The sequence below is a fragment of the Manacus vitellinus genome, unplaced genomic scaffold (genome assembly GCF_001715985.3).
Source record: "Manacus vitellinus isolate BGI_N305 unplaced genomic scaffold, ASM171598v3 scaffold_6_pilon, whole genome shotgun sequence".
Classification (NCBI taxonomy): Eukaryota; Metazoa; Chordata; class Aves; order Passeriformes; family Pipridae; genus Manacus; species Manacus vitellinus.
Window position 1 is genome coordinate 10,254,616 of NW_021940750.1, and position 12,185 is coordinate 10,266,800.

The following is a 12,185-nucleotide window of genomic DNA, read 5'->3' on the forward strand; positions in this document are numbered from 1 at the left end:
CAACCACTCTCTGGGTGAAGAATCTTTTCCTAATGCCCAGCCTGACCTCCCCCAGTTATACCTATAATACGGAGATACGCAGCAAATACGACTAGTTACTGTGCAGATTTTTTTTAATAGACCTTGACAAAGACTTGCAAAAGGGAAAGGTAACCACAAAATTCAGAATGGATTTAATGTAGAGTTGACACGGGATACAAGTTCCTGTGAAAACTATGAAAATATTTCCACTGACGATTGCTTTAGTGAATAATAGCATGTGGAGGGCAAGCAGCCTTAGTCTTTTGCTAGTTAAACTGCAAATACGAAGTGAGGCCAGACCCGGCGAACACCTCTCAGCCCCTGGGTCTCCTTGGCGGAACTTGCCAGAGAGAGGAAGCTGGGGGTTGTCGGGAGAGCAGTGGTAACCAAAGAAGAAAATGTGCTTTCTTTGGTCACTTCTTGTAGTAACTACTGAAGAGGACTGCCACAAGATGTAGCCTCCGGTAAGTTTTGGGATCTTAATAAAGAAACCCCAAATAAATTCATACATACAAGCTTATTGACTAGGTGAGTAATCCCCAGGCAAAGAAAAATGTTACAGTAGTCTGCAGCTTGCTACCGTGCACCCAGATATATAAATGGAGTTTGGGTGACTTTCACTTTACTCCCTGACCTTCCAGTACAGACTTTTTGTTATAGACCACTTCAGGAGGGACTTATGCTAATGAACAGTTTCTATAGCCCTCAATTTTCCTTCTGAAATTGAAAGCTTGTTCCATGTGTGTGTTTATCTTTCAGTCACACTTAAATAATGTTCATTAGTATCTAACCAAAGCCGAGTATTAAATTGTATCACTGTTGTGATGCTGTTACCACTGTTGTGATTCCTTACCACTCCTGGAACCTGTCTTTAGTGGCAAGGTCTTTCTGTCTCATGTTTTTTGTAGGAAATGCATGACCAAAGCTGTGTAGTGTTTATCTAACAGCAAGGGAGATCTCCTTTTGCTCAGTCAAATGCCACCTGGGGCACTGTAACTGACCGCTGGAGTTTCCTCTGGTGCAGTTGGGTCTGCTTATCTATCAATTTGTGTAAATAGTTTCCCTGTGTTAAAGAAAAGACATAAAAGTTTCTAGGGCACAGATTCATCTTCTCTCCCACACAGAGACACAGCAAGAATGGCCAATTAGAAGATGTGATGCAGTAAGTAATTAAGAAACGCAAGTAAAATTTCCTTTAACAGAAATTATGGGTTTATACTTTCTAAGCACGTGGTGTGGGGCACACAGCCCAGCACCTGGGAAACTTCTCCTGTGTTACACTGTGTGGCAATGGGTGGGTCGGGCAACCTTATGCATTGTTAAAGCTGCCCAATTGTTCCCATTCTTTGTGACTTGGCAAAATTTTAACGGTTTGGGATGAAATATTCTAGACCAGATGTCTACCTCAGGCTATTTTTTTTCCTCTTAATTTTTTCTATAATGATTCATTGTTTCCAAGAAGAAAGGCAGATAATCATGACATAATCATGAAAACATTCTAAGAATTTATTTTAAAAAGTCTTGTACCCCAGCAGAAGTGTGAAAATTTGACGAATGAAGGGGAAGAGACAACCTTTTCCAGTGCTGTGGCTTTGCTAGCTAACCTTGTGAAAACCTGCATAAACTGAATTGAATTACATTACTGAGGGAAGTACTCATATGCTCCCCATAGATTTACTGGAATGCAATGAACATCCACCTGCCCTAAAGATGTGCAAGACTGCATCTGGACAGAAGCTTCCCTTCCAAAATTTATGACAAAATTATTAAACCTATAATGTGTCACAGCACTAAAATTTAATTCTAGCTATTAAAATTTAATGAAGTGAGGTGTGAGAATGTGCTTTCACTTCCCCATGGGCATAGTGAGGGTTGGTCAGTCTTCCTAGGTGAAGTGCAGGAGAGAGGGGAAGGGTCCTGAGTGTTAAGAGCAAGAAGTGTGGCACAAAATAAACCCTCTTGCATTCCGTCTTGTCCCCAGAGATCAGAGGGGCTGGGTGCAGCTGGGCTTATTCTGACTATAACCAATTTGTCATTATATGTCTGGCCGTGTTCAACAGGAACTTCCACAACCACAAATTCGTGAATAGTGCAGTTTATTGAAGCAACAAAAATACAGAGTAGGAATTGCCACTGATAAGTGCAGTAGCCGTAACAGATCTCTAATAATATTGTGTTAATCTAGGTAATAATAATATTCGTGCTTATCAAGGCAGCATCCCCAGTTGAGAGGAGGGAAAGCAGAATAGCCTGTTGGCTGTCTCCAGGGTCTTTCTCCTAACAGGTGAAATGTCTGCCCTCCTCCAATCTGTGCTATGGTCCTGCTATGTTACATATAGCATGATCTAAGTGGAGAGTTGCGTAATACAGTCATTCCTGTGGTAGCATGTACTTCATTAAACTTATTAGCATATACAGGTACATGCATTTTAATATTTAAATGACCTTTAATCCAGGCCAACATTTCTTTTCTGGCCATGGCGCCCTTCAAAGTTCTGGTCATACAACTTACTTCTCTTCTGTTCCATTTACCAGTCAAACTGGGACCATCCTATCTCCTTTTCCTTTAGCCAAGTCATCCTTTCTTAATGTCAACTATGCAGACCTATGCAACGACAACACAGAGGGTACACAGTGTAGGCTGTAGATACCAAGCATTAGCCCTTGCCTGGCGTCTTAGTCATCATCCCGTCCTGAGGGAGGAGCTGGAGAAAGGGATCACTTTATATGAGGAACAGTGCCTTGAAGGTGGCTGGGAGGTGAAGGGATGGAGGTCAGGCTCTGGTTACAGAGAATGTGTCCAGAAGGAAGAAGAAGCCCATTTGAGTGTCTAATGAAAGATAAGATGAGGAGAAAGCATGGTGGAAGCTGCTGATTATTGCATGGGGAGAGCAAGGAAAAATGGGACTGGTTGGACAAGGTGAATGAGTTTGGGTGAGAGAAAAGGGTAAGAGGGTGATTGAGCCTAGGGCCACACTGGGAGTGAGTAGGAGACATCAATTACTAGAAAAAAGGCTGGAGCAATGAGCTGGGAGACTCATGCTCCCAGAGGAATGAGTGGAGCCTGCAAAGGGCAGGGGCCAAATACACAGAGGTGCAAGCAGAGGTTTGGCCAACAGCCTTCAGGACCTGTGGTGGAATGGGGTGGTGGCAGTCCCCTATCCCTGTGGTCAGCAAACATCCTTGAACCCATGGCACAGCACCCAGCTCTGTCCTGTGTCACCCAAGTTCACATCACAGGTGACAGGATGTGTGCCACTGAAATACATCTCGTGAGTGTTGGGTCCCTGAGGAAGCCTTGCTGTGCAGGGACCATACTCATGGGTAGCTCCTCTTCTTGGAGCATTTCCAGATTGGCTGTCCAGTGGCTGAAAAAGCTTTATTGTCTTGATTTTTAACTAGCCACCCTCCTTAAGTCTTCAAATTAAAGGCGAATGTGCACCTGCTATATGGATGCACAACTTTTGCACATTCAAAGCCCAAATTTATTACATCTACTGAGGAGCTTTAATGGCAAAATATATATTAAAAATATCTATTTTAACAAACAACACTAGAATCCAGCACCGTCTTTTGAAACCCTGTCCTCAGAATTACGGACCTGTTTTAAAATACCGATTTAGAAACGCTCCCAGCCACCGAGCGAAATGGCGGCTCCGCCGTGCGCGGCGGCCACGTGAGGGGCGGCGCGCCCGCCCCTCTGGAGCCGCGCGGGCTCCCGCCCCCGCAGTCCTGCCCGCCCCGCCAGTCCTGTCCGCCCCGCGGCCACCCGCCTCCCGCGGGATCGCGGCGGGGCTTGGCGGGCAAACCGCACTGGGGCTGCCGGGCCGCGGTAGCGGGGGCGCAGCAGCTCGGCGCCCGGCCGAGATGATTGATTGCACGAACGAGCGAGGTGTCGCCGCCAGCCGCGCTCAGTGCGGGGCGCGCTTTCAGAGCGGGGCGTGCCAGGGATCGTACGGAGCCCTCTCGGTTCACTGGAGGCTCGAGCGCCCCCCGCCTTGGGATTCAAAACCAAATTAATTTTCCCCGAGAAATAGCTGGAGCGCAGTGGAACCCACTGAGCTGTCACTGGCCTCTCTGGACGCTGTGTAAGGGTCCTTGCGGTGTCCAGCGCCGCGCAGAGCCGGGAGGGAGGCGAGGCGGGGGGGGCGAGCCGTGCCTGACCGCGGGAGGAGCGAGCCAGATGGGCCAGGGGGAAAACCATGTTTTTCCTCCCTCAGGGCTGTGAGGAAAGGCAGCGCCAACACTGAGAGTGGAGTGGGGGGAAAGAGCTTGTGGTCCCTCAACTTTTCCAGACCAGTTTTGGTGTGCAGTGAGCCCTGGTGCGCGGGGGGCGCGCCGCGACCCTCGGCGGAGTTGGGAGGATGAGCCGCGGTGCGGGCTGTGATTCTGTGTACTGTGATTCCCTCATTCTCGCTTATTGCGGTAAAACATGTTGAGGAGACCTGTGGCAGTGTGAAGCAAGAAATATGGGAGAGCTGATTGCAAGGAGAAGCCTGGCTTGTTTTCTGTTTTCCTTCACTGGCTATCATGATTTACGAGGTGGAAACGCGAACAGCCGCCTCTGCTTCCCGGGACACAGGAATGTGGTGAAGATGCCTCCGAGAGTAGGGGCTGTATCCTTAGAAGCGCCTTTTTGCCGGTGGGCACCATTTACTCGCTAAAGGGAAGGGCTCAACAACCTGTGGTTATTAGGTGGTAGCGGAGAGGGCAGGAACTCCGCCATGGGGTACGACAAAAGCTGGATGTTGAGGAATGAAAGCGACCATGCCCCGTACCAGGCTGTCACCAGAGCTCTGGAGATGAGGAACGCCTCGGCCGGGCAGATGGTGTGGCAGGGCGGGAACGTCAGCGAGGCCGGGGCCGTGGAGAGCGAGGAGCACGGCGAGGAGCGGGGCTACCGGCACTTCACCACCACCGTGCAGATTGTCATCTTCGTGGGCTCCTTGCTGGGTGAGGCAGAGTTGCTGGAGGTTTTTTTTTGATGTGTTTTTTTCACCCTTACGGTCGGAGACTGCAGACCAAATGATAACTACATCATTTGATGCCTTAGTCACTCTTCGTTTTGCTTTTCAGGTCCTCAGGTGTATGATTTCAAGTTCCTTGTGGGTTTTGATGAATAAAGGCTATAACTGAAATGCTATTTATCACAGATGAGAACTTATACATTATATGTATGTAATAGTAAACTTTTCTGTCAGGATTTAAATGGACAAAAATTAAATGGGTTGATTACACCCTTATTTTCAGCTCCAATGGAATCTGTTTAATGTAAAAAACGATGGTGGGGTGTTTTAAACAAGTTTTGCTAAATTTCAGTTTCACACTGCGGTAATTTGGTATTTGTGGCCTGCAGGTTTTAAATTAATCCTTTGAAAGTACTTTATTCTACAAATATGTGTAATCATATGCAGTCTTGCCCAGTTGTTATCCTTACAGTAGGAATCATAGACTTTAGATATGTGGTAGTAAACTGTTGTCAAATAAGTTTACAAATGCGTGTATGTTTCCTTTAGGGTGCCTGTAGTAGGTTGTTTTGTTGGGAATACAGATGTATGCATTTCTTAGCTAAAAAAAAAAAGGTGAAATAAGCCTTATGGTCAATCAAGTTAACACTGTTTGGGAGTTCAGTAGGCTGGATTTCAGTAAAATGCCACTACTATCTCAATTATTCAAAGCTAGTTACTGGAAATGATAAGGCTTTTCACACAGGGCTTGACTAACAAAGTGTCCAGCTCTCCTAGGTAAGTTCAGGTGGACTTTGCTGATGGTCATTTGCTCTTACTGTCAAGGATGTGTTCAGGGTAGTAAGTTCTAATATCTGTTTCATTTTGGTAATACTTAGTAGCACTTAAATAAATTCTAAGAAGGTGGTAAGCATAGTCTTGGAACAGTGTCGAGACTCAGTCAGTGATATACTTACTAGTTATTGCTGTAGGTCACTGAGTCTTTTGGCATCAATTACTCCTCTCTCCCCATGGTTCTTGCTTTTTTTTCTTTTTAGCACATAGTGTGGGGAAGGGACTCTTCTTTTTCCATATATTGCACAGTACCTGGCACAAAATGATAGCCAGCAAATATTGCCCTAAAATAACAAGACTGGGTGAGAGAAGTCAGAAATTTAGTTATTTATCTTTTTTTTATTTTGAGCCTGAAAGAGAGCCATGAGCATGGATCCTACAGTTTTACTTGAAGAAGGAAACAGGCACACTCAGGTAATCACTGCTTCAGAAACTAGGAGTTTTGAAAAACCAACCAACCGAAAAATAACGTAGCTACAAATTCTGCAAGGCTAATGTAAGTTATGGTTTGGTACTCCTGCAATTTGTTTTCAAGAGGTGGACTGTGAAAAGATTTGGACGTGTCACAAGGGGTTTATTTGCAGATTGGATGGCTGGGAGGCTGATGAAGCTTCCACGTCAGTAACTTCTCCAGGACTGTCAAAGAGCTAAACAGGAGAGGAAATAATGTGCTTCTTTTTAAATTATGAAAATGCACTAGGTCCAATGACAGATGTTAGCAGTGGGCTTCGTGAATTTACAGTGATGGAAACCAATTTTAACTGTTTTTTTGAAACTGCCTTCTTTTCCAATCTCCCTGCTGCCCTGAAATACTAATTTAAGAACATTTATGATACACACTATTGTAACAACTGAAAACTTGTGAGTCTTTAAAGTGTCTTCCCATATCATCCCTATGAATGTAGTGCTATTTTCTCTTTACTGAATGGAAACAAAGCCACCAAAAAGCTGAAGCCCTGATCTCCAGAAGGTCTTAGGACTTCAGTGCCTGCATGCTCAACTCTCATACGTACCAGAAGTTTCACGTGTGCATGTGCTGGACAGTATATCTGCATCAGCAGGGGATAACAACTTCATACTTACCTCACTCTTAGGCTTGCACAAACACTGTTAATTAAGTTATCATTTATTTTCTGACATGGTGTGTAGAGTGTGAGTGTCATCCAGGTCTTTTCTCCATCAGGTGAGCTCCTCACTTGAGCTGCAGAATAGCAGTTCTTTGGTCTGGTGAGTCTCAAGTTCCTCTTTACAGAGAGACAACCCTTAAGACTATCCTTCCTCCTAAAGCATGAGATGGGGGTCATGACCCTCAGAGGTAGGATGTGTGGGTTTGAATCCTTTTTGGTTTGGGTGGATGTACAGCTTGTGCATTTCACAACATCAGTGTGTGTGCCCAAGCCACTTAGCTGTTGGATAAAATAGCACTACCCTTTTAAAGGAAGAAATTATTTCTATTTCCAGCTTGAAAGGGAACAAATGTATATGACTCAGTCTTGATAATGATTACTGGGGTCTGACACAAGCAGTAGTCTACAGCATGGAGAGGTCCAGGTCCTAAAAGAGGGAAGAATCACAGTTGGTGTTGTGAATTTAATTTAGGTTCCTGCTGTGCAGAAGAATGTGATATCAGTTGTGAGAGAGATGTACATTATGTTTTTTTTTATTCCCATTTAAGACCCCTGTTTGAGACCTGTGGGAAGACTTGTAGCAATAGCAGAAGTTCTTGTGTTAGTTTTCACTGTGTTGTGAAAAAAACAGTGCTATGGTGAATGTTTTGTCATACCTACTGAGGGCAAAGAAGAGTCAAATTGTTCTTCTTTATGGTTACTTTTAAATACATTGAAAGCTCATCCTCAGTTTATTTATCTGTTTTAGGTAATAATATCAGTGATACTAGATTCTGGAATTTTTGTTTGTCACAAGCTTGCCAAACCTTGAACCTGGATGTGACCTTAACACGTACCTCAGAGGATCTAACTGGTTGAACAAACCAGAAATATTAAGATGAGGCTTGCTAAATATCAGATTTTTTTTCCTATTTTTTTTCCTAATTTTTAGAAAGTTTTCATTGTTATAAAATTCTGATTTTGTGAAGAATCAGATTGTTCCATGCTTGGAATGGGCAGAACATGAAATCACTAAATATTTAGGGCGCTTAGAGATAAGATTTCTTCTGGTAACTTGGGTATGAGTTACTGAGTTAATGAAGCTATAATATGCTTAAAAGGTACAGTTTTAAGTAGCTGTTCCTGTGACTTTGAGTCTGTTCACACAAACTTTCTATTGTTGCTCTTCCACTGCTTGTGTGGAATTTCTCACCTAGCAGAGTACCTATGATGTTAATATTCAAGAACCGAAGAGTAAAATGAGTAAATTTGTGTCTCTGTACTTTCAACCCAACTGGTACTACCAGTTATGCCCTCCCTTGACTGTAACCTACCACAAGGTTTCTGCACAAGACAGGAAGCATTGCAAGGAGAAATGTGGTCAATTTAGTTATCCTGGTCAGCAGCTCAGTTTGCCTCTATGAAGGAAAGATTTGCAGTATTTTTAAGACTTGTAAGCTATTTCTTTCTGTGATGCTGTATCTGAGTGCATGAACTGGGGAATTCATCTGGTAGGCTTAAATGCTTTGTATGTGTTGATAAACTTAGCAAATGCAGAAGCTAAGGTACCAAGGGCGTGAGAGACTGGAAGGCTTTGTTAATGCTGTCTTCCTGTGCAGCTCCACAGCTAGTAATGGCAGTTCTCGTAGTAAGGGCCTTTCCTAGCCTGCAAGCTAACAGCTCTAGGCAGGACTAGAATAAAACAGTGAAAACACACGCCACTGGTGTTTCTCGTTCCACTGCTTGAACTATGCTTGGGTCAGGGAATGTGGAACATGTTACTGAAAAGAAAGCAAGCATGGTGAACATCAACAAAAGCACTATGGGAAGAACCATGCCTCTCAGTACCACTTTCCTTTTCTGATCCACACATGTACTTGGAACTCCCTGAAATCAAGAGAGTGGGTGCCTCAGGAACTCTGGAAGAACAAGTGCATGTGTAGAGAGAGATGTTTCTGGTGTGGGGTCAGGGGAGTTGCACTCATAATATGTTTAAGCCATAGCTTAAGGTACTGTATGACTAAATTTGTTGCTGCTAAGAGAAGTTACTATAGGAGAACAGAAGCCAAAATAGTTATGCTACTTCTGACAATTGTCTTATAGATGACTGTTTTTTGAACCTCTCAACCACCTTACCTTAAATATGGGGGGAAGTGAAAGGCATCAGTGGGAAGAATTGCTGATTTTACAGGCCACTGGAATGATACAGGTGGGAGCACTGTGACATGAGAAGAAACACACTTTCAGTACTGATTCCTTCAGTTCACTTAATCCCATGTGGTAAAAGGTGTCAAGAGATTCAAGCTTTTCATACCCTAACTCGTTTTGAAAGGATGTAGTGGAAGAACAAGAAAGGTAAAGATTTTCTTTGAGATTGATTGTTTCACTTCCACTAATCCTGCACAGATCTCTCCACTCTGCAGTTCCTTGTATTCTGCCTGATTCAGGTTAGGTAATTTTTTATTGCCTTGTGAGAACTGTAGGAACTGTTTTGTTTTATCTAACCTGTGTTTCAGGCCGCTTCCCTCCACCTGCTGCCAGATGAATGTGGCTAAGATGACGAAATCAGGATTACTTATGGAAGTGAATTTTGATTTTCAGTCACAGTAATACTGGCTAGGTTTCTTAGCTGATGAATTCAAATGGCTGTTATCGAAGGGATGAAGTTGATAAAAGGAAAGATAAAATAAATTTTGGGTTTCGGACTACTGCCTTGTCAAAAACTAAAGTTTTGATGATGGAGACTATATTCTCCATCCTCATGATTTTTTTTTTTTGACATGTTATCCTGTTTGTCTGCCTCTGGGTTCTTGTTTCAGAGTTTTTCTTCTGAGTCTGTCCGCTTCACAATGTTGTTCTGCCACCTATTGCCATATTAACAGAGTGCCACCAGTGATGCAAATTCATAATAAAAGCACAGTTTTTCATGCAGCTGCTGAAGTTGCTTCTCTTTAAACAGAAGTAAAGTTCTGCTTGGGATTTTTTTTCCCTTTAAATGAAAAAAAAGATTTAGTGAGTTTTGCTGATCATGTAGGGATTTATTTGGAAGAAGACTGCTGAGTACTATTGGAATGGTAGAAAAGGAAAATTTGTAGTGTTCTCATGTGCATGGGAAGTTGGTTCTCCTGCTGGAGAATAGTTAGGCTTCAGCTTTTGTATGATTCGTTGTGATCACAAAGGTCAGCATGTCTCAGAGAAATGCAGGCCAATGAGGGTTGTGACCAAGACTCTTACTGTGCTAGGTTGTCTGTACATTTGCCAGGTATGGATAGAGCTTGTTCTCACAGAGCAAGTACAGAATTGAGGAGGTTCAAGAGCCTATAAGGAGAGACCATTTTTTTTGCCTGCTACTGCAGTGAAGACAAGACTGTGGTTTGACTGACTGAGATCAATGGGCTAGGAAAGTGAAACTGCTGACTTTTCCTGTAGTGCCTAACAGACTGAGAGTTACATCTGGCTGTGCAGATACATCTGCATTGGCTTTACAAATAAGAGGACCCTAAGGTAAAGAAGTTTCCACCATTTGAGAAGCATGCTGTGCGGCAATATTACCTTATGAAACAGTTTATTGCTTTTTGTTTTTCATTCACCCCTTTCTGAGACCTATGTAAACTGTGCATTCTGGGTTTTCTCTTGTTTGTTCTCTCATCATGAAGACTGTATCAAGAGATGGAGCTTATGCAGTGATCTCACTCTTCCATTTTTTGGGATATATTTCAGGCTGTTTGGGCTTATAATATACAAAGCATGCTGTGGGGATTAACTTACATCATGGTAGGACTGACAGTAGCACTGCAGTGTTTCAGTAATGCAGAGCAGAGCAGCCAGGTTGTGGCAGGAGATCACTAGTGCTGTTGGTGTTACTCATCACACACTTGCAGTCAGAAGAAATAGAGACTTCAGATCTTCCAGAAAGAGGTCAAAGGAGTAGATAAAATTTTATAGGTTGTTTTTCATTAGATTTAAAAATTTAAATTTGTAACCTGAAATTTATAGTTTTTTTTAATTCAGACTATTTCTTCCCTCCACCTCCTCCTCCACATAAAAAGAAAACAGCAACAAGCTCTAATATATTCTTGGCTGCTATTCAAAAATGAGTAAGCAGTTTATGAAAACAGAGTATTTGAACAAGGTAACTGTGAACAAATACTAGCAATTTGATTCAGAACAGTATGGAGTTACTGCTTTTACTCTTGTGGCTAGTTTGAAAAAGAATACATGTGGTCAATGACTTGAAATAGGTGACAACTGATGACTGGCAAATCAAATATGCTTTTTTTGTTTGTTTTAAGCTTGGGATGACAGAGGACTCCTTTTCAAAGTGAGTAAATTTTTAATAGGTTTCTTTTTATCAAAGATGCATATAGGAGTACAGCAGTACTGATCTACAAAGCATATTTTCCTGTTGTCATTAGAAGGAATCAGTCTGCAGTGACTAATTATTACTTTAGCACGGCAACCAAACCTTTGGCAGAAGGAAGAGGGTGTACTTCATCTGAGTTTTGCTGGGGAGAGGTCTGTGGAGGTGGCTGCAACTGCTTTCAGTTGAGTGCGAGCAGTGGGAGAGGATCTTGAAAATGAAGAAGAAGGTCTCCAAAGAGCACTTGTAGCCAGCATACACAGTGAGTTTAGCTTGAAAGGGGGATAAAATTGGTAGGTGAAATGCAATGGACAATAGTATGTTCTGTTATTCTCAGGAGAAGGGCAAGGATGACCAGGAATAACAGTATTGAGGGAAATGAGGATATGTGCTCTCTCACTCTTAACACAAGTTTTTCCACAGTTCACTTACTTGCATACAAATTCACATACCATTAACTGCAGTTAAATGGAGGAACTTATCATAGAATCATAGAATCAACTGGGTTGGAAGGACCTCCGAGATCATCAAGTCCAACCCTTGATCCAACACCACTGTGGTTACTAGACCATGGCACTAAGTGCCACGTCCAGTCTCTTCTTAAAAGCCTCTAGGGATGGAGAATCCACCACTTCCCTGGGCAGCCCATTCCAATGGCTGATTACCCTCTCTGTAAAGAAATTCTTTCTAATATCCAACCTAAACCTCCCTGGCAGAACTTAAGACGGTGCCCTCTTGTCTTACTGATAGTTGCCTGGGAGAATAGACCAACCCTCACCTGGCTACAGCCTCCTTTCAGGGAGTTGTAGAGAGTGATGAGGTCTCCCCTGAGCCTCCTCTTCTCCAGGCTGAACAGCCCCAGCTCCCTCAGCCTCTCCTCATAGGACTTGTGCTCCA

At 43.2% G+C, this 12,185-nt stretch overlaps 1 protein-coding gene across 2 annotated transcripts in view; it reads left to right on the forward strand.

Annotated features, from left to right (window-relative positions):
- Nucleotides 1–4,220: 4,220 nt before the first annotated feature.
- Nucleotides 4,221–12,185, forward strand: part of GPR176 (G protein-coupled receptor 176) — a 29,915-nt gene continuing 21,950 nt past the window's right edge. The window contains exons 1-2 of one of the 2 annotated variants that reach the window (XM_018083055.1): nucleotides 4,874–4,974; nucleotides 6,172–6,236. Coding sequence is in view for 1 of the 2 variants with exons in the window: in XM_008927140.2 (XP_008925388.1) it covers nucleotides 4,746–4,974 (229 nt within the window). In the remaining variant the exon portion in view is untranslated. Of the gene's footprint in view, nucleotides 4,975–6,171; nucleotides 6,237–12,185 lie in introns of both variants that reach the window. The other variant, XM_008927140.2, reaches the window with a different exon arrangement.